Source organism: Crocodylus porosus, unplaced genomic scaffold (genome assembly GCF_001723895.1).
Source record: "Crocodylus porosus isolate Cpor-Errol unplaced genomic scaffold, CroPor_comp1, whole genome shotgun sequence".
Classification (NCBI taxonomy): domain Eukaryota; kingdom Metazoa; phylum Chordata; order Crocodylia; family Crocodylidae; genus Crocodylus; species Crocodylus porosus.
In genome coordinates this window covers 25,974,452-25,997,419 of record NW_017728913.1, presented here as the reverse complement: position 1 = coordinate 25,997,419, position 22,968 = coordinate 25,974,452, and the positions used below count along the sequence as shown (strand labels likewise).

Here is a 22,968-nt window from a genome sequence, read left to right as displayed (position 1 = left end):
GACAGTACTTATTATCTTTCTGGGTTATGTGGCATACTTCAGGAACAGTATTTTGCTGCCTGCATATGTTTAATGAGCATATTTTGCTGTCAAATCAGTCCCAGCAGCAAACTTCAGGAAATGGCTGCTCATTGATGAAACTCTAAATTGCTGCAAACTTTTATGTAGGATTTAAATTTTAAGTAGAATTTTTTTTCTTTATTACAGAAAAGAGGGAAGCACTGAACTTTGTTAGAGTTGTGTGAGTAGTTGAGTATACAGGGGAGAGGGCCTTGTTTCCTGACTTTAATCCTAGACTACCTACAATTGATTCCTTCCATTTCTTTGACTAATGGAGCTTTGCTGGTTCTAGCTGGAATCCAGCAAAGCAGTCGATAGCAAATCATTCTTTCTTAGCTTCCTATTGTGAATGCAGTTGTTATTGGCTTTAAGTCCAAGGTCTGGGATACATTTACAACAAATGCTGATTTAGTGGAATGTGTAAGGGGAGGAAGAACTACAATACCTGCATATAAAAAATTCCTTAATGCTTTTAGGTTTCTGGCACATATCTAACTTGATGCTGATATTTGTTATGAACAAATTAAAAAACTCATGTAGATCTGAATTATACTTCAGAACTGTTACTAGTTCTGTATTTCACAGATGACTGCAAAATTAAGCAGCATGGACTCTTTCTCCTCTTTGATTACTGCATAATCAGCATATATTTTCAGGCAAATTATTCCAAAGAAATTCAGTAGTATAAGCCAGGGTTTGCAAATCTTACTTTGTGCTGAGGATATGAGTTGCCACACACCAGCTGCAGAATAAGTCCAGCTGTCTGGTGTAGTGAAGTGATCTTACTATGGGACACAAGTGTGATTCTTGGCACTTCTACTATGTGTTCTGACTATAATGGTGAATTAATGTACAAACACTTACTAAGCAAGGGAGGCAGCCAATTCACGTTGACTTCACAATGGGAATCCAGGAATGTCAAGATTTCTCCTTTAGCCATTGAGGCTCCTAGCAGCCTGGTACGAATGAGCCCTTCTCGTTTCTTGGTGCGCACAATCCTCACTTTGGCAAAACGAGCCATGTATTCCTCCAACTTCTCTTTCAAGTGTTCTGGAAAGGAGGGGAAAAGAAATGGGGCTATTAACTACGGAGAGCTAAAATAATGGATCTGCTGGTAAACAGGTGAACAACATGTGTCACTGTAGGCCCTCGGTGCCCTTTCATTCTTTACAGTTTCAAGTCCTTCATTATCTCCCATGAATCCTTTCTGAGATGGTTCATAAACTACAACTGTTCTTTGTTTTAACACACAGAGGAAGCCACTGACATTCTAGACCTTTTATTGCACAGTTGCTACTGGCAAGCTGCCATCCACTATATAATCATGGCCAAAACAACTGCAGGATGCTCATCTGCCCTCTGGTTCTTGAAGCCCAAGGCCAGATGAACATTTTTGTCATGTGGTTTTAGAAATGCTGTCCTTCCCAAGTGGGTTTCTTGTTTCTATTAATTATACATAAAGATGCACAGAAAACAATTTTTAAAAATGAACGGTTTAATTGGCAGGACTAAGTTGTTTCTGAGGTTGGGAGGTGAAATAAACTTGCAGGCTATCTCAATAGTTGGCCGCCAGCTTGACGCAAATGGCTGGCTGGCTTGCTAATAAAATTAAGGTGCAGATGTACAGCTGTTGATAGATTCCATACTCTTCTGTCTGTATAGCCTGACTGTGTTTGCATCACAAAACAGCACATTTGGGAACATTTTTTTTCTTCTAATTAAAAACAAACAATAGGAATGAAATTACCCACAGTTTTGCCTCCCCCTTAATACATCTACAAGAGGAAAAATAATTCATTGCCTTTGATGAAACACCTCGCCTTGTCAAGTTCATTATTACTCTGAATAAATGCAATAACTTTATTTGGCAGGGAAAAGAGGGCAGAAACGCATAGCAGCTGATGACATGCTGTATTTATTGAAGCTCTTAGCTGCACACTAATTCTCTCTGAAACTGAGTTTGTAAGATTATGATAGTCTCTGTGTGATGCAGATTCCTTTGAGATTTTTTGCCGTTTGGTGCCATTGGTCACTCTGGGCTTTGGATTGGCTTTGTCTTGTTTCTGACTGTAAGGCCTTCTCTACAAGTTACTTGTATCATGCAATTACCGGGCTAATTGTGTAAGTAATTTAGACCACCTACATGTGCAAATTAACTACTGTGCCTTAAAAAGGCCCAACCAGCTATAAAGTTATTTCTGGAAAATGTGAAATACTTTTTATAGCTGGTTTCTATCCATCTTGAATTTGCACATGTAGCAGGGTCTGCCCCTGTGGCTGGGACCCCCCTCAGCTGCTGGGGCTCCCAGCTGCTGGGATGTACCATGGGCAGCCAGGCCTGGGATCCCACAATGGAGGGGACTCTCAGCCCCAGCAGTACTCATGGCACCCAGGACTCTCCCTCCCAATAGTGCCCCACAGCTGGGAACTCCGGGTCCTGGCAGCCACGGTACGCTAGTCCTGGCAGCCATGGCTGCTAGTCCCATCAGCTACAGGAGCTTGCTACTTGCTGGTACAGTGACTACACTAATTTAAAGAATTAATAATTATAGCTACTGTGTGTTTAATTTTGAGATTTTGAAATGAAGAGAAATCAGAATATTGTTTGAGAGAATTTTTCTACTCACTTGACTACAACAGTAGCAGAAGTAGGAAACAATTTCAGCAGTCAATTATAAAACTGGGCGACTGGTGCCTCCAGAGCCTGGGGGCACACCAGATCACTGATGGCGGGGGAGGGGGTCCCCCACAGCCGATTGCCAAGCCAGTGACGAAACCGGAAGTACATTTCCAGTTCGCGGCTGGCACTTCCAGGGGCTGCACAGCCAATCACAGGGGTTCACATGCACCCGCGTGCATCCCCTACACATTGCCAGTGGTTATAAAATGGTTTTGAAGGTGAAGACAGACATCACCAGTTACAGGTAATAATGGTTCTCAAATCAGTATAAAAATGCTTCTATTCTGCATTTCCTTTTGAAACTTATATTATGTCTTGGGATGCTCAGAAGCTCCAATCCTGCCATCCTGATGCCACAATAAGACAAAGGACAACAGATGACCTCTAATCAAATGTCCCTATATATTCTAAGGTTACACAAATAGTAAAATTAGGAGCAGTGTGGTTCTCAATAAATTGGCACCCCTGTGACTGAAAGTCCTGGAGAAGCCCTGTATCTATTTTCATGAAAGCCACAGAGTTTAGCTGGTTACAAGGGTAGACCCTACATAAAACACATTACAGTCTAAGTGGTCATAAAAGTATGGGTTGCTCTGAAAAGGTCAGAGGAAATACAAAACTATGATCCTCATGCTTTATTAATATATAGGACAAGCATTTGAGAATATTTTATAGCTTTTCAGTACAAATTCCAAAAGCCTCAGAAACCTAAAATGTGCCACAGGTAGAGAGCATGAAAGACCAAGGGTGCCACTATACCTTGGGGCCCTGAAAGAGTAAGGAATTTTTTTTAGGTAAAGTATGTCTAGAACATCCTAAAATTAAACAATACCCCATGCTAGAGAGGAAGGGGGAAAAACACAGCTGTCTGTCCCAATCAGAAGAAAGAAAAGCTCCTAAGGGAAAACTCCTTCCTGCCCCAAGTCTGGCGATTAGTTTAATCAGGAATGCGTGAATAGGACCCGCCAACCAGTATTCAAGCAGTTTTTCAGTATGGATAGGAGAACCTTGCCCAAACTCCCATCTTTAGTGATGGTCAATATTCAGTGCCTCAGAAAAAGGCAAGGACCAAACTCCCCCCAAAATCTAACCACACAGAAAAACAGATGTCAAGCCATGAAGTAATACACTGACAGCAACAGGTTCTTCCTGCCCTCTTCAGAGGAGACTACCAGAAGCCCTGAAGCCATAAGCTATAGATTACAGTACAACTTGTATAGCAAGCATACAGAAAATTCAGGAGAAGGAAATCCAACCCAGAACCAGATTTCATTTTCTCACTTTTCATTAATATATGCACTATATTTGCTTTTCTTTAGTCATGAGGTACTATTCCTGAGCTGACAGATTCATTGGTGTTTTCCATCACTAATATCTATCAGCTTTGTTTTTTTTAAATTACTTTTCATCCATAATGTCAAAATAAACACCGCTATCACAGAGAACTCCTTGAGTTTCTCTACATGGAAAAGAGAAGGGGGAAAAATCTGGTTTTTACTATACCCATTTCAGTTTAATTTTATCTGAGTGCCCACAGGTTGCTGTTGATATTACCTCCTCAGAAAGCCTTTGCATCATACATATATATATATATGCTGAGAAGCCAGTAAGCTTACTGTTCAAACAAACACACATCCCTCAATGCCTATGCAAAAGTATGATTTCTGATAAAGAAATTATAATGTGATGTGCAAAACAGAAAGCAAAATGAAATGAAATGGCCTTTAAATCTCCAGGAGACAACACATTCAGGCCATTTATTACCAATGGAATCGGTTCAGGCAAGCTTGCCATGACAATAAAACATTGAGGTAGGATGGCTTCATTTATATGCTGTGATATTACATAAATTTTACTTTCAGAGGCAGGCATGAGAGAGAGTCAGTATTTAAATTCTTCAGTGAGCAATAAATGGTGTACCTCAGATGTAAAAAAGTCAGTGCTCCTGTCACTAAAAATAGGGAGAAGATGCCTAATTTGTAATTTAAAAAGAAAATATATCATTCTTTCCTTCACAGTGCTGATTAAATGAGGTAATAAATCATGTGTCTGATACATGCCAGGCATCTGCCAGGGCAAGAGTTGGCGCAGAAGGTGACAAATAAAGAGTCATGCAGGAGCAGGAGTTTTATAGGCTGTCACTAGTATGACAAGTGATGATAAAGGGCAGCATTATGTCTCTTCTACTGATAGTCTATAAACAAACTTTCCATTGCAATTCCTTTGTGTGGCCCTCTTTATCTTCATTTAAAGCCTGAAGGAGGTGTCCCCCCCTACCCCCCGAAAGAACAGCTTTAAGACAATTGCTTTGTCCTAATAATTAAAGGTCTGCTCAAGCAGAATACCAAATTACTTAATTCAATACCTAAAAAGTAAACTTTGAATTGATGATTCCTCCTTTTCATTTTTTAAAAATGTAATCTTCCCTTTTGGGTGGATGGCTAAAATGGGTATGTTTTGTATGGGGGCTCCTGTCAACTGATTTGCTATGTTTATGCAACCTGCTCCACCAAGATCCCTTTCCAAGGGTGCCCAGAAAGAGGTTTAAGATAAGATACCACAGCTAATGAGACCTAGATGGAGAATGTTCTTTCCTAGTCTTTAGGACTGGTATAGCTCCAATACATAGGACAATGCCAGAAAAAGTAAAGGAAGGGAAAAGATATGGAGGGGGCAGCTAAAGCCTATGTAGATGCTTTAGCTTGTCATAGTTCCATAGTTTCTAGGGTCAGAAGGGACCTGAGTAGATCACCTAGTCTGACCCCCTGCCATGGGAGGAAAGAGTACTGGGGTCAAACGACCCCAGCAAGGTGTACATCTAGCATACATCAGACTCTTGTATCTGCCTTAGTTTGCCCCACAGGTGGTTGCTTGCTGTCATCTACCTGACTTCAGGCTCCAAACTCCTGCCTAAAGCACTGCTACCACACTTCCTGCCCTAGTGCTATTTGTCTGGTACATCAGCTGTGTTCTTCAGCTGCTCAGATGACAGTTACAGAGTATCGATTACTTAATGTTTTGATGAATTGCATTTAATCAAAACTGCTTCTATTTTGATTTTATTTTACTTGGAAGAATATAATTTGAACTGATTTGGCATCCTCTGGATGTGTAAAATGAATGTATAGGCAGGTAATTCTACAGTGGCAAAAAACTTGTGTTAGTGTCTTTCACCACATGCTATTAGCTCCTTCCCTACATAGAAGAGCTATAAGTAGAGACCTACTGAACTCATTACGGAAGTGGGCTGTGCAGCAGCTCCTTTAATGTTGCAGGTTTCTCCATGCACCACCCCCAGAGCTGATTGGTTGAGGGGCCCTGGTGGCCCTGCAGTTTGTTGCTGATCACCAGCCAGGAGACAAAAACAACACCATATTTAAAACCATGTTTTTTGCCTCCCTTTTGATCAGAAGTGAGCAGAGGAGCCCCTCCACCAGTCAGCAGGGGGTGCCTGTAGGAGAACCTGCAAGGTTAAAGGAGCCACTGCAAAGCCCACTTCCGCTGTGAATTTGGTAGGTCCCCAGCTATAAGGCAAGGGTGGAGCTGGAGGGGATATGATCACGTGCATGGTGCACTGGTGACTTTGTGCCAAAAGAATAATCCAAGTGGATACAGTCGCTGTAAATTCAAGTAGTCCTATGGCCTATCTACTAGGGCTATGCGACGCTTTGGTTCGGCAGAGATTCGCCCCGATTCAGTGGTGGAATCTCTGAATCTGAACCGAACCAGGAGACCCTTTAATCTGTCCGAATGGAACTGGAACCCTCCGCATCGATTTAGAGAGATTCGGGAAGATTAGACAATTCCAACATAGACAGCTTTAAATGTTTTTTCTACATACCAGGTATCTTGTGCAGAGATGGTGGGGCTGATGGAGTGTTCCACAGGAGGGTGGGGGGAGTGGGTGGGGAGTCCCCAGCGTGCTTGGCAAGACCCAGAAGTGAACCAGAAGCACTTCCGGTCAACTTCTGGGTTTGCCAGGTGCCCCTCTGGCTCAGTGACTTGTGCTTCCTGGGACTGGGGGGGCACCTGGGCCCCCCCTCCGTGGTTGATCACTGAGCTGGGGTGGGGGTGGAGGGGCCCCCAGTGCGCTCAGTGGTGGTACTTTCGGTCCACTTCCAGGTTCACTGCCAAGCATGTGGCGGGGGGAGGGGGACCCTCACGCACTCCTGTAGGACACTCCATCCACCCCACCATTGCAGTATTCATGAACCATGCCTGGTACCTGGAGGTATGTAGAAAAAATGTTTAAAGCTGTGTCTATGGCCGAATCACTGATTCTCCAACTCAGCATCGAATCTTTGGATTCGGCTGAATCGAATCAGTGACAGAGATCTGAACCAACGAACTGAATCACTGTCCCTGATTTGGGCTGAATCTGAATTGAACGGGTCCCGTTTCACACACCCTTACTATCTACTATGCGCTAGGATGTGTTAAGCAACTGGCCGACCCCCGGATGAGGGAGACAGAAAAATATTTTAAGGGGACACCTTTTTTTTTCTGCAAAGGCTGACCCTCAAGGTACTTAAAGATTGAGTCCAGTATATATAATAGGGCTCAATACATTGTGTAATTGATTATGTTCCCATTGTAGAAAAGCAACCTGCACACTATGGAAAGTAAAAGCTTACTGAAGAGAAGATTGAGAGGTGACTTGATCACTTTGTATAGATACTTACAAAAGGGATGTGATGGCAGAGAGTTGTTGCACTTTGCTGAACAAAGACAGAAGATTCAAGGGCTGGGAGCTGAAGTTAGAAAAAAATTCAGCCTTGAAACAAGATGCAATTCCTTAGATAGCAGTTAAGCACTGGAACAAATTAAGACAATGGTTTGGAGATAACTTAGCTTGGAGTTTTAAATCTTTTTAAAGGAGATGCTTAAATCCAGCTTCAAGGAGAAAGTACCTGTGTATGTGGGTATGTCATAGTGACTTTTGGCTTTGAAATCTATGAGGCCTCAGTCCATGCCTCTCATTTGTGGACTTTGGGGGGAACAGGATGGCATAAATTGCCCACAACACTCTCATAACACTTGTAGCTCTTGAAATCTTACACTTCAGCTGTCAAGGAGGAGTCCTGTCCTTCCCCTCCTCCCTCCCCAGTGCACAAATGGCCATGTATATTGAAGGCTGACCACTGCTAGAGATGCCATAGTGTACAGCCTGGATTCGAACTGTGGTGGTATGTCTTCTTGATGCCTGGTTAGCTTGTTTTGTTCACTGTTAGTGTGGGTAGCATGGTCTAATGGGTGGCTAGTTGTGGACCCTGATGACTGGCTGGGCAGGCCTGGGATACTAGGATGAGACCAACAGTGAGCGTTATTAGCCAGAATGTCAGACCTGGGGTAGATAGCTGGATCCCAGAAGCCAGGAGACAAGGCCAGGGCAGATGCTGGAGTCAGGCCTTGACTAACTAAGGCCAGGAACTGAATAATCAAGAGTCAAGGGCCAGGAACAGGGTGTGGCCAAAAACACAGTGTGAAGTGTAGTGGATGGGAGCTCTGAAGGAAGCAAAGTGTGTTGTGCAGAGCCTGAAGCAAAGAGGTGACCGGAGTAACTCACATATTTCATTCTAGATTGCTTAGCTATAGTGGCGGGACCATCCCTCACAGGGGTCATTACTAGATTTGGAGTCAGGAACAAATTTTCCCCCAGCTCAGACTGGGGATTTTTTGTACCTCCTTCTGCAACACTTTGTCTGCTAATTCAGATCATTGCCTGGATGCAAGTTGTAATAAAATCCCTGTTTTTGTGGCATCATTGTACACCTTGGTCTCTTCTGCTGTGTGCTTTCACCACAGTCTCCTGAGGCCTGAATTTCTTTAGTCTATCAAACCCAAGTCTTTGGGTTTGATATAGAGTATCCAGATGAAACTTAATGGACTGTGATTCAAAGGAACTCAGACAAGATAATCTAATGGTCCCTTCTGGCTTGAAATTCTATGAAATAACATAAAAGCTAAAATCCTGTTTCATAAGCCATGATTAGATACTTGCAGAAATCAACACATCCACTGTATTTTATACCCTTTAAAAATGTTGCAAGAACATAAGTTCTTCTTCACTGAAAATTTATCTATCACCTGTCTAATGAAAAAACCTTCCTAAGTACTGTCTGGGTCAGTTCACTGTGCTTTTTGTTTCATTGATGGCATGATTGTTGCAAGGAATGTGCCCATAAGACAGGATGGGGTCCTCTAGTTACAAAAGGAAATACTTAGAAAAAATGGATTTATCTTGTTATTTGCCACTATTACTTTACAGCACACTATTTGTAATATATGATGCTAGACCTGCTTCTGTCCATTCTCAGGGAATCTTTGAGAACTGCTGGGAAAGGCCCTCACCCCACTTGCTTTTTTTAAAGTTCGTCTCTACTTTTTGGTGTGTACTTCCCTGTTATTATTTGCTACATTAGTTGTTTTTGAAAAAGGAGTTGTAACTTATAAATACATTTTTGAAGAAGAATCTGGAAGATTTCAAATTGCTTTACAAGCTACTGATACATAGAGGAATCATTTTGCTCACCACATAATAAAATGATAAAGTCTGAAATATAGCCACCTCTAGCCCAAATGAGGAAGCTGTTTAGCAGCTTATAGCAACACCACAAAACAATTTAGAAAATGAGGTGAAGAATAATTATCTGCAAAAATTCTCTGTGAAATTAAGATATACAATAATTATCCTAATTAAAAAGTGGGCAGGAAGAACAGAGCTAAGCAGTGGTTAGGGCATACTGAAACAGGAGATGGAGTTCTTGCCACAGACATCAAAGGGAAGGGACTCTACCCTGCTCCCCTGTATATTAAGGTTTTGGCATTATACCGTACACAAAAGCAGCTCGCACAGCACCAGTTACACCACTTTTGCCAATCTGCTTTTGCTATGGATTTGGCTGGTCCTTTTGTTTAAATAGCATAACCTAGTAGAGGCTCTTAATAGCCCCCAGGGCCATTATGCCAGCTGGGGATCAGCAGGGCGTAAGCAAAATCTATCCATTAGCTTTTTACTCATGGCCATGCCTCCCATACCGGCCACAGGGCAGTGAATACGACATATTACAATGACTCCATGGTGCTAGAGGATACCCCTATATTGGAAATCTTTCTGGGGCAGGCTGCATTGGCTTTAAGACTCCTTATGCTGGCGGCATGGCAAAAAGCAATACTTCAGGATAAGATCTGGCCCAGTACATAAAATATGATAAATACATGATGGGGGGGGCGGGAAACAACCTACTTGGACTGCACTATAGATGATTCTCTGGACATTATTATACAGTATGAACCTGTCAGTAGGATTTTATTATCATAGAGTACAAATCTTGCTGCATTTTTTTTCTTCTTAACAGGTAGGTTGCATACAAAGATATTTATACAATAACTTGTCTCCAAGGAACGTATATTGTTGAGGTTTATTTTAGGTCACACAGCCAACCACATACGATTATTTTACTTAAAACAGGGAAAGCATGATTTTCCTTGATAGCAGTAAATTGCTCACAATGCTTCCCTTGTGTTTTCCAGGTAACACTGATGACCGAACTGAATTATGACAACTTTAATTGTTAAAAATTGTAAACAATCCGTGACAATAAGGTGTCAGCTAAGGGAAATTTTACATATTTATGACTCTGTGAAACGTCTTGTAGATTTTGATACCTTTCAGTAAGCTGACATTTTCTGTGTTTTGCCAGAAACCATCTTTAACATATTTTTAGTTCTTCCAAAATATACCATCAGCTTATATACTAGGTATTGGCCATTTTGAGGACTGTTTTCTTCAGGCTTACTCTTTTTTCACTCCTCAGAAGTCCAGAACGGAAAGTTCACTGTAGAATTTGGGCAACCTTATATTCCTGTAACAGCACAGGTTAACTGCCCTTTAGAAGTCATGCAGTTCATATTCTGTCGTCCCCATTTTAGTTTGGGTTAGTATTGTTATCCTTCCCTCACATGTATACCATACTTCATGAGTAGTTCAGATTAGCCTGGCCCAAAGCCAAGGGATTTCAGCAGCATTCAGCAGTGAGGGATTTGCCCTCATGGCAGCTGGAAAGCAGCTTGCTTTGCATACCCCACGGCTGAGAATTTTGCCAGTGCTCTGGTCCAACAGCAAGAAGCAGCAGTGGCAGGAGCCTCGTCCTAGTGCCATCCCAAACCAAACTCTGGCATGCATCCACCGATGCATCTCAAGCAAAACCAGGGATGTTAACCTCCAGCCTTAGTGAGGCTGCAGCTGGAGTACTGTGTCCAGTTTTGCCCCCACCACTTCAGAAGGGATGTGGATAAGCTTGAGAGAGTCCAGAGGACACATATGATCAAAGCCCAAGAGAACAAGCCTCATGAGGACAGGCTGAGGGTCATGGCACTGCAGGATGGAGAAGAGAAGGCTCTAGGGGGAGTTGGTGGCAGCCTATAAATTCATAGGAGGTGTGCACCAGGATCTAGGAGAAGAGTTGTTCACCAGGGCTCCCCGTGGGATAACAAGGTCTAACAGCCACAAATTGTTGGAAGGCCAATTTAGACTGGACATAAAGAAAAACTTCTTTATGGTCTGAGTGTCCAGGGTCTGGAACAGTTTCCCCAGAGGTGGTGCAAGCACCTACTCTGGACTCATTCAAATGGCATTTGGATGCTTATCTTGCTGGGATCATTTGACCCCAGCAGACTTCCTGCCTATGGCAGGGGGGGCTGGACTCAATCTTGCGAGGTCCCTTCGAGCCCTCATTGTCTATGAATCTATGAATCTCAGACCTGAGCTGGGTTATTCTGGGCTGCCAGGCAAAAAACACTGCCAACCACTGTCCTAATGGATGGGGCCTTTCTATTCCAACTAATCTAAACTACAACTAAACACATATTTTATGGCTATAATAAACTTAAATACCATGTTTAGCTTCTTTACTTAATCAATGATTTTTTTTCAGCATAGCACTCTCATCTGAAAACAACACCTCAAAGCTGGATAGGCATCATTATAAGTTCTGACATACTGGGCATATTTCTCTTATTCCTGCAGCCATACAATCCCGTTAACTTAATTGCTGCAAACTCCTATTCTCTTTTTTTTATATTGCTACACCAAGACATTTTCTTGTTTAGTTTTGTGCAGTGTGACCATTCAGGGAGGATACACTCTTTCTTATGATATCCTGACCTAATTCCTCCATTTTAACCAAGTTGGACCTGTATTTGCTATTTATCTGCCTGAACAGCCAATCAGGAAATATTGTCCTGTATCCTCTCACCTACTTTGGGTTGGTTGAACTTTTCACTGTCCTGATTTCTCAAGAGGGTTTTGTTCATTCCCTTCTCTATTGAAAAGAAAAGAAGTTAAGTGTAGCCCAGCGAAAGTATCAGAGGCATAGAATATAATGGGTTAAAGTCTCTAGAAATATCCAGCTGATGAAAGTCTGCTGTAACTGTGATAAAGAAAAGCGATCTGCTGCTTGAGATTAATTCGAGCAATCTCTCTTTGGTCATTTGCAGCAAGGAGTTTGCCTGGGAGGTTGGGTATTTGGGAGTTGATATTGCTACAGAGCTAAACTGTTGTTAAGGTTCAATGCTTTGTCTGAGAGGAGGAAGAGAAAGTGTGTGGAATAGCTATCAAAAAAGGACTCTGTTTCACAATTCACAAACTAATCTGCCATGATGTTGCTTCACTGCATAATGAGGCAAACACTGATGCATAATTAGGCATCACCTAATGACAGTATGAGCCGTTAATCAAACGATAATTCCATAGTTTTTCATGGATGGCTGATCGGCTTTATTCTTTTTATGAAAAAAGAAAAAACAAGTGAGCTGCCAGGTATATCAAGCTTTGGAAAAAGAGACATCAAGTTATTTTTTTCTCTTTAGGATCTCCTTTTTTCTTTGTTTTTTTTCCAGCTGAACCAGCCTGTCCATTCAGACTCCTCAGCTGTCACTACTGTTTTAGAGTGTCATTGATGTTCTCCAACCCTCGTTTAGTCTGGCAGGCTCCCTCATTAGGGATGAGGATTTGAGAAGCAGAAAGACGTATTGAATTTTAAATTAACAGCTAAGAGCTGGAGTTTAAAACAATTTACTATGCACAGATAATGGGGCCAGTTCTTCTCCCAGAGAAGTCAACAAAAGTTTGCTGATGATGGCAATAGGAGGAGGATCAGTTAAAACTTTCTAAATAGTTATATAACTATTTATAATGTGACCTCCCCCTTCTCCTGAGAACACTGTCCCAGACTACAGTCTGTGCATTTGTTATAATGTTAAAGAATGGAGAGTTACTAGGAAAATAATCCATTGCTTTTATTTTTTATCCTGTAAAGGCAACTTTACTTTTAAATACATTTATTAAAATGCCTTTGCTCTAAAGAAGGAGAAAGAATAGCATGGAAGGTTCTTTCAAATTCCTAGGGCTAACTACATTTTAGGAAATAGGATTTGTCAGCCCTCTTGGTAGGTAGTCTTGCAAATATGAATGACTGTCTGGGCCAAGATCCAAATACCACAAACCCTTTTGCTAGATCTGACCTTTGCTTCTCTGAAATTTGTTCTATTCCAAATGGCTTTTAAAAAGCTTCCACAAGTAAAGGTTGTAAGGATTAGCAGAGATCAAGGGAAGTACACATTGCTACTATGAAACCATCTCATTGACCTTGAAAAGTATTCACAGAGTCATTTTAGAAACAGACTGCTTATATCTCAGGTTATATGTACATGAACAAGGTGATGGAAGGGAAGGTAGGTCCTGAACTGGCAACACATCAGCCATTCTTTTGTGACTACTTATGTGCATGCTTTTGTTCCACAGCACAGGAGGTAGCTTACCCCACTTTCATTGAGTTACTCCGGTATTCAAAGAGTAGCTGTGATGAACAAGGGTTTAGCTTTCTTTGCAGTTAACTTGTTCATGCATCTGTACCCCCAGACAGATAAAATAGCTTAATTGTGAAGGATGATCCTTATAACTTTATTAACAGAAGGACATATATAAAGTAAAGGCTTCAATATTTTAAATCATTTTAATGTACTTACCATACTCCTGTCCAAGAATACCATTTTTGAGTAGCTGTTGTAGAAGGGAATGCACTTAAACATAAAAGCAATGTGTTATAGCCCTGTGCTAATTGCTGTAACCCTGCTTAAATGTATAGTTGGTTAGGTGACCAATGGTAGATGTTCTGCAATTTGCATACCCTCATTAGGTATGTAGGTTTAAAAGGTTAAGGGTCTGTTTGTGTCCATCCACCAAGTTGTGCCTTAAAAAAGTAAATATAAGGGGCCAAAGGGAGCTAAATCTTTGCATCACTGGCCAAATCTTTGTGTCACTGGGCCTCCTTCCCCAATTTGTTTTACTTGGAAAGCATGCACAGGCTCCAGGAGACAGCTGACCATGGACTGGAAATTTCCAAGGGTGTTAGGGAAAAAAGGGAGAGGGCCCAGAGACTGTGGGACACTCCAGTGCAGAGTCCTCGCTTTGAGGGCATTATTACTTACACCAGTAAAATCCTCACTAGTAAGATGCAGCTGAAATGGTCTCATAAGTGAGGCCAGAGCTGAGATCTTAGGGTGCCCTCAGCAGTGGCGATAGTGATCTCAAGTGGCAGTGCAACTAGCTTGAATGGTGGTCAACTTCAGGCAGCGCTGCCTGAATAGCAGTGGTGGCTTAACACCAAACAGTGCTAAAGAACCAGCATCTCAGGGCTAAGTGCAGACAGTCGCTGAAGCTGAATTGATTCCATCTTCACAGGTTAATCTAAGCTGTGTAGATTGAACTGATAAGCAAGTGAACAGATATTCACTTTTGATTACGGAAATGCAGCCACATACGTCTGTGGTAGCCCAGGCCAGAAGCCAGTGGGGACAAAGATGCTAAAGCATGCCTCTCTGCTTTGCTGGAGCAGACAGTTTAGGCCCAAGCTAAGGGGGGTGGGGGGTTGGTTGCAGGATAAAACATTCCTTTGACTCTCTCTCCTCCTGCTTACCACACTGGTTTGTACAACTCAAAAATGTCCAAAGAACTACTTTCCAGTGGCATCTGCCAACCTTATTTTAAGTGGTGTAATGCAAGCATGCTGCAGGATAATAGAGACTGATGATAAAATTTCAGAACCCCTACCATTGATCACATGACCAACTATACACTTAAGCAAGGTTACAGCAATTAGCACAGGGTAAAAATGAGGTAAAGAAAAAATTATATTGATCCTTTAGAACACTGGAAATGGCGGAAACATCCTGGGATGCTGGGGGACTGTAAGTTAGCTTGAATCTGGAGGGGATCTGAGACAGAAGTTCAGTAAACCAATTTAACCTAGATCAGTTAAGTCTGATACTACATCCATCCAAGTTTATCTTAAACCAGTTTAATCTATTTTGAAAGCAGTTTATGTGCACTGAACTTCTGCTGTTACAGCATTGAACTGTTTCCAATCACTTATGTGTAATTTCTGTCCCTAGCCCAGGTGGTGGGAACCCAAGTGGCACTTCTTAGAGTGGCAGGAGTGGTGGTGATCCAGACAGTGCTCTCAGGATTTCCAGTGGAAAGCAGGAGGCAACACTCTTTAAAGCAGCAGTGGTCGAGACCCAAAGCAAAGTTCCCCAAAGTGAAGCAGTGGCAGCAACCCTGGTGCAGTGGTGGGGAAGCATGAAGAGCAGCAGGAAAGCATCTCCAGCCAGGCATTGGAGAGGTAGGAGGCACAGGAGGGATTCATATCTCCATCCTCTGTGGACTGGGCAAGGTAGAAATCCTAGACTGGGGAGTTCTCAGATAGAAGCTGACACGAAAAAAATGGGGTTGGGGGGTGGGGATAGGGGAGTGTTGCTGGTTGGGCTGAGTTTTCTATTTGGAATGCTTTTGATTGTTTGAGGATGTTATTTGTTGTTTGGGGGTATTGTTAGATACTTTGTGGTATTTTATTATTTGGGGTATTTAACTATTGGGGTATTTTAGTGGAAGGGGAAGCTTAGGTAAGCCTTAATTATTTTTATTTACCCTGAATCAACTGTTATATTAGTTATACAATTGCTTGCAAGTGAGAAAGTTGTCCTTTTAGGACCTTCAGTATGGTAGATCTTCTCAGTTTACTGGGTCGGGGCTTGAGCCAGCCCACCCAACCACCCCAGCCCTTGCACCACCCCACTCAAATTTGAACCTGCCTCTTCTACTGCCACCCAGGCCTGGCCAAAGGGTTACACTGCTTTATTAGGGAAGTGTAACAAGGAAGGCATGTCTTTGCTCCAAGAGTTCTTAGTCCAGCTCTGTCCAGCTCATCCCACAGGTCCTGATCTGGCATGCCTCCTAGGCTTATTTCCTGTCTTTTTATTCCTCCCTGGGGATTGTTGTTAGATGTTACCGGGGAGGGACACTTCTACCTCATTTTTGTCTACCATTCCTACCTTGGAATATACAACCCTTACCACCTTGGTTCAGTGTGGGCTGCTTTTCATCTGCCACTGAGGCTGTGTATAATAGATACAGCAAAAATGAATACAGTATTGCTAGAAGGGAAGATGAACTTCAGTGCAGCTTATACACTTCAAAGATTTTGACTTCTGCTCCTTGACTTCAAACCAGTAAGTTATAAGTTTAAGAGTGCTAAGGACTATTTTATTTCAGCAAGCTTCTCCTTTGATCACATACTTCCTGCACACATCAGATAATGAGAGGATACCTATTTTCTGAGGTACCACATACAATGTCTTGGCAACCTTGGCTCTAACTGTGATATTGAATAAGAGCAAATACACTGGCTAGACAGCAAGGCTAGGGGACCATAGGATTTCAAGCCAGTTCCTTGTGTGCCATCACTGCTTCACTGACTTGAGGTTAGGTTAAAAATTACCAAGAGGAAACTTGTCCTAAAATTAAGAGAGAGACATAATCTTGAGATGCGCCTAGATCTATATTCATGTGTGACAATCATATTAATAGCTACACAGAGGTTTGACTGTGGATCTATCAGCATGCTAATTGAAAGATCTAATCTTTTCAGCTTGCCAGTTGTACAACATTGTCTCTTATTGTTTCAGCTTTGTTTTTAATATCAGAGCATGACACATTGAGATAAACAGTATTCTACAAACTTCTTTCTTTTCATAGGATGAAGCTGGGAAAAGTATCTTTTTTGTCCTATGCTTTTACCTGGGGCCCAATTCAGTCATCAGACTGGAGAGCAAGATTCATGCCAGTATCGTGGCATGAAGTACTTAAAAAAAACCTGAAAATCTGAAAGCAGAAAATATCCTCTAGGTGAACCTTTTTCATAGCGTGAGCCACATATAAACAGACAGATTGCTTTATACATGACCTCCCGTTACTATTGAGAATCACATGGATAATCTTTCCTTCCCATTTGTGATCACCCAACATCCCTTCAGCAACTACAGCAATTTCTTGCATGGAAAAGTAATGATAGAAAAGCATTTCCATATTTTACCTGTCAATGTGACAAGTGCTTTGTCCTTTTTGGGGGGGAAAAAAATTACAGTTTACACTTGATCTTTTTTACCTCTCTCCCTCATATGCTCTGCTCCCCTCTCTCTCCTACGTAGGCATCTCTGATAAGCAATGAAGAATTTGGATGCCTACAGAAATAGCCTTAAGCACAGGTATTGTGACCTATTAGCTCTGGCCAGATCATCTGGAAATATTCTGCTGACCAGTAGTGGCCCACAGATCACACATACAACAACCATTTTAGAACTGTTGCTGTATTGTGGAATTGCCTTAAAAAATGAAATAACCAAACAAGAGCAATAACAACAAAATACAATGTATAGTTAAATGATTCAAGTGCTCAAACCCTTATAACTCCCATTATTTTCACTTGAAGTTACAGGTGCTTATCACCTTTGAAAATGAGACCACTGTTTTCTTACTACAATATTTATATAGCAGTGGAACATGGAACAATATTTATGGATCAAGGAGCTCATTGCACTCAATTTTAAATCCTCTTGAATGCAGTTATTTTGAATGGATGAATCAAATATACTTTTGGATGCTCGTAGTCCACATTTAGATTAAGAGCAGGTGTAAGAAAAAAAAAGATGAAAAATAAATAAATTAGGTAAAGCATGAAGGATAAAATGGGCAAGACTGAATACAACAAAACTATAAAAATGCAATGGAAGAGTCTGAAGAGAAAATAAATAATGAGTGAATTAAGTACAAGATCTGCAGATGGTATCTAGGTCTAGGACACACACTTCTGCCAAACTAACATCTCTTGGAGAAAACGGAAGAAAAAGCAGCCTTGTGGCTTTATGGCAAAGGCCAGAGTTCCCTTATTAATTTGTGGCACTTGTTGTGGAGGAGGGGAAAGGTTTGGGTTTCTTAATGAATGGGGACACAAGCAACGTGTGAATCCTAAAATAAAGGATGACAGAGTTTACAAGTAATGAGCCAGTTTTGCCAAGCCAAGAAGAGCTGTAAATGTTCAAAATAAAGCGAAAGAACATAGTTAATTCATATAAAAATGGGAATTACTAAAATAAACTCCATAGCCCTTAATGGGAATAGAGTCCATTAGGGTGAAATGTATGCCAATGGAAAGGGCCCAAGTTAAACTCACGTACTAGCAAAGATTTTAGGGCTCGACACAGCCTAGAATTTCACTTTTGGGGAGATGAAATTGTTCATTTCTATAAGAACACTGTACTGTAATATTTCTTTGGATGGATCTCAGCATATTTGGGCAAGCTAGAAGTCTATTTCAGTTTCCTTGGAAGGTGTATATGATTGAGTTTTCAAAAGTGCTTATTCCAATAATCCTACCGTGTTTTTTAGAAAGTATTTGTTATTGCAGCAAAGCTCTGCAGAATATTATGAAAACAACAAAGTCAGCAAGACAGTACCTCATCTATTCCATCAATGTCAATATTACCTTTCCTCTAAGAACCACTGTGGCCTCAGTACACCAGTGCTATCTGTTTCATCAGACAATGGTTTACCATGGGACACAGAGCTTGTTAGTGTGGAGATGCAGTATCGTGCTGTAAGACTAGAGTAGGTTTATGAACACAAACTAGAGTTTTACACACACACACACACACACACACACACACACACACACACAGAGGGAAAAAATCCTTTATAAAAAACATATCTTTATTTCAAACAAGTCTTTTTCAAGGACATTTTAGGGTTTTGAAGTGGTTCCCCTGCACCTATCACCTTGAAACTTGGCAGACTTCATGCCCTCAGCAGCAGCTACTACCCCTGCAAGTTTCATCTGAATCATCCAAAAAACAACAATGCTATAGATATTTCACTGATTCCCCATTATACCCTATGGCCAAATCTCCGAATCTTTCCAAATCGATTAAGCCGAACTGAATCAGAAAAGCGATCTGGATCTGTGAATCAAATCAGACGAATCTGAATTTGCCGAATCCAAATTGAATAGTTGCCTGTTCACACAGGCCTAATATTCATAGAATATCTAACTTGCTATCGGTGATTTCCTAAGTCTTCATGGTGATATAATTCTAACTACATGAGGTATTCAAAAATAAATGAGACAGATATTGATAGGAAATAGTTTAGCAAAGTATTTAGGGTCAGACTCAATAGGCTGAGTGGTCTTTTCTGGCCTTGTTATAACAGGTTTTTAAGGTTTCACCAAATCAGTTTGAAGTCTTCAGGTTCATTCATTTGCATAAGCAAATGAAACATGAATTTCTCCCTCTATCTATACATGTTCAGAATGTGTCCATGCAGAATAACTGCAACAGACTAAATAAGGATGCTCCATTGAAAGTGATTTGTTTCAATTTATTTTTCCATCAGCTTATGTCAATCTGCCAGTCTGTTTGAATCTCTCTCTGCATTTTATTTCATAGCCTCAATCAAAATTTCAGTTCTTTCAGGACACAAGGCAGGCATGCGCTAAAAATCAGAGACTATATAAGTCAATCAATTATGCATTCATGCGTAATCTCTACATATGCATACTCCACATTATTCTACTCAAGATCATATTTGCATAACATTGTGGGATTTGACTACAGCACAGCTAGTATTTTTTAGCAAAATATTTTACATTGCTTAAGATTATATATGATTACATGGTAATTTGCTCAATTTACTTTTGACCCTTTCACTCTTAGGTGATTACCTACAGGAAAATGGAGAAGAGTTGCTATTGGGAAGAATGTGAAATGAAGGAAAGTCAAAGGCCTTCCTGAGCCTGGCAGCTCTTGCCCAAAGCCTATCTTTCAAAAGTGATGAAAAAACTTAGTAATTTCTTAAATCTTTGTCTAAATTTTGTGAAGACAATAACAGCTGGATTCTCCACAGGCTCTCTTCCCCTTCACAAAGATGAGAGTTTGTGAACTAGCCAAAGGTCTATGTGGCCACAGCTATGTTGTGCAGGACCCCTGAGATGCTTCAGCTGTTTGCTGCAGCTTTATTTCAAAGCATGCTGTTTTTCCGATCATTTGCGTGGGACTGATGATGAGCTCCAGCTTAGTGGAGAACTAAAAGCCACAGCAATCAATGGCACAGCTCGTTCTCCAGTTTGCAACCCCCTGTGAATTAAATGGTTTGTGAACCACCTGGCTATTAAAGCATTGGGTTCTCCTTTACTCAATAAAAACTAAAAAAGTGAGCAGAGCAAAAATAATTAGGTGGAGTCTTCCAAGCCAAGATTTTGGTCTCTCGTATAGTTTTCTACTGCCCTTTATGATGACACCTTTAAAACAAACATTTCTTTATAAAACTATTGTAGCCTTCCATCATTCAAAACCATTTCATATTTGAATCATTAGGATTAACTGAACCAACGCTATAAGGAGTTTCATTTCTTCCAAGTCACTGTATCTGATATTTCCTTACTTTTCAAGTCATCTAAATAACTTGCCTTCAACATTGCATTTTCCCTTTAATTGCTACATTAACACCTGCTGCTGAATCAGATCTGTCCACTAGGTAATATGCAGCTGAAAACTCCAGCTGCTGTTTCCACAAATCGAGGCTCAAGGGAACTATGGAGCAATTTGTCCTCTGGTTGCAGTAAGTCTTGTTCTAAAGAACAGAAAATTTCTCCCTAAGTATAATCCAGATCCTGAAAATGTTCTCATTGAAACTGAAGAGTGAAGACTGTTTTCAGAAAGACCTTCCTGAAAGATTCATGAACTTTTACTTTGCACAATTCATCCCTGCAATGATAACTGATGAAGTGATGGCTTAACAGCAATTCCTCACATTAACAATGGTGAACAAATGTGAACTGCACCCTGGACAGAAAGGTTTTGCTAAATAATCTAAAATGTTCCTTTTGCAGTTCGTTCACATTTTGCAGAACATTAGAAAGAGAGACTCCATTCATTTCACTTTTAAAGATAATAACTTCCTTGCTTCTCCAGATATAGTGTTAGGGATTAAATTTGTCATAGCCATCCTCTGACATCAGAGGTGAGTGGTGAAGGCCTGTTGTAGTAAAAAGGAGCTTAATGTTTATGGAAGGGGATAACTGACAAACCTGCAAATTCTTGTATCTGATGTTGTTTATTGTTATGAATGCTGGATCAGATTACTTAAAACCAATTACCTGTGCTTCAATGTTTTCTTTATTATTCTAAATGTTATTCTTTCATTTTATTCATTCTGTAATCACATTCTGATTCACTACAGGCCAGGAGATGAGGGCCAAATCAGAAGACAGAAGCATTACATATAGACTAAAGTAGAAGCCAACAACCTACAGCCTGCATGGCACTAGATCTGGCCCATGCACTTGTGCCTTTGGCAGCATTCAGCAAAGGGAGGCTTCAGCTGCAGATCCTCTCTTCTTGCCATTGCAGAGAGAAGAGGTTGTAGCAGGCAGGTCCTAGCACCCCATTCCCTTAACCCCCACCTCTGACCTCTTCTGGCCTGCAGTCATGAAGGCCAAGTACAAATATTCAAAAAGCTGGAGCCAAAATTGATTAAATCTATGCAGGCTAGTTTAACCTGCACCACTTGAACTGATTTGCAAGTGGATAGACATTCACTTTTGATTCAGGAAATGCACATGTGCTTCAGGCCAGAAGATGGGAGGTGCTAGAGTGAGCCCTCCCGTCTCTTCGACAATGCTGAGCTGGGGGTGGAGGGGTGGAGAAGAGGCAGTGGCCAGGCTGCTATGATTAGGGAGGGGTTTAAACCCCAACCCTGCCTGCACAGTCTGTAGCCTGGATTTTTCCTTGCGCACTGCTTAGGGGGTGGGGAATGTTGCTAGACTCCTCACCAGCATTAATCACTGCTTAGTGAAACCTCATTTGATATAAGGTTTCAGGGTAAGAGATGCCTGCATTCTACCTTCAAAGCAAATCAGCAGGGAGCTTATCAGAACACAAAGCCCAGCCCCCCAAAGTGTCTCTCATTAGTTTAAGCTCTTCTTACCTGCAGGGTACAAGCAGTTGCAAACCACTGGCTTCTTGCTCAGCCATGCTGGTCCCCACTCACAAACTCTCTCTCTTAACAGCTAGAATGCAGCTGGAAAACAGCTGCCTTGCTGCTAGCCTCATCCCTTTCAAGAAATGAAAAAGCTGAACAGAGATCCCAGATGCACACACTGCTACTACTAATAATCACAGCAATGCAACTCTAGACCTCAGCGGGAGAGACAAATGTACCCCCTCCCTCCATGCTCTCCCACTGTGATGGGAAGATTTATTCCTATATAAAGAGTCCTGGAGATGCTCAGCAAAGGTCTGGATGTTTGGTGTGAGGCAGGGGTGGCAAAAGCAGTGAGAGAAAGCAGAAGACTCAAAAAACCTCAAAGAAACCCAGAAGTAGGGAGGGAGAGCTGGAGCCCTGGCTGGCTGAGAAACATTCCCAGCTGCCCTACTGATTAGTTCCCAGAAGCCCTAAGTGGACACTCTTCTGTCTGCCTCCATTCCAGTGAAATTGGAGACACACACCGAGACACCTCTCAGCATTAGCTAGCATGGGGGCGGGGGGCATGGCCAGGTGCCAGAACCCTGAGGAAAAAGGGGGTGCTGGCTAGGGTCCTGCCAATGAGAAGGGGGAGGGAGGGGGGGATCCCAGCTTGAGTGGGGAGAGGGGAAGTGGGGCAGAGTGAAGCCTGTCAGATGGTGATGTGTCCCTGTCAGGCAGACCCCAGCTGCAGCCCCTCACCCACTTCTCAGCCAGCTGGAGCAGTGATAGCACTCTGGCTAGAGAAGCAAGGGATGGGGCCAGCCCTGCTCTCTGGAGCAGACAGCACAGTCCAGCCTAGGGCTGGAAAGCA

The 22,968-nt window shown here is 41.7% G+C and overlaps 1 protein-coding gene and 1 long non-coding RNA gene across 2 annotated transcripts in view; one reads left to right on the top strand and one right to left on the bottom strand.

Annotated features, from left to right (window-relative positions):
* GALNTL6 (polypeptide N-acetylgalactosaminyltransferase-like 6) overlaps positions 1–22,968 on the bottom strand; it is a 934,188-nt gene that overhangs the window by 134,758 nt on the left and 776,462 nt on the right. Inside the window, exon 5 of the mRNA XM_019534615.1 lies at positions 925–1,110. Coding sequence (XP_019390160.1) covers positions 925–1,110 — 186 coding nt within the window. The remainder of the gene's footprint in view (positions 1–924; positions 1,111–22,968) is intronic.
* Positions 2,829–22,813, top strand: LOC109309751. The gene is made up of 3 exons (XR_002101030.1): positions 2,829–2,938; positions 7,592–7,597; positions 22,803–22,813. It is a non-coding gene; the product is annotated as an uncharacterized LOC109309751 (long non-coding RNA).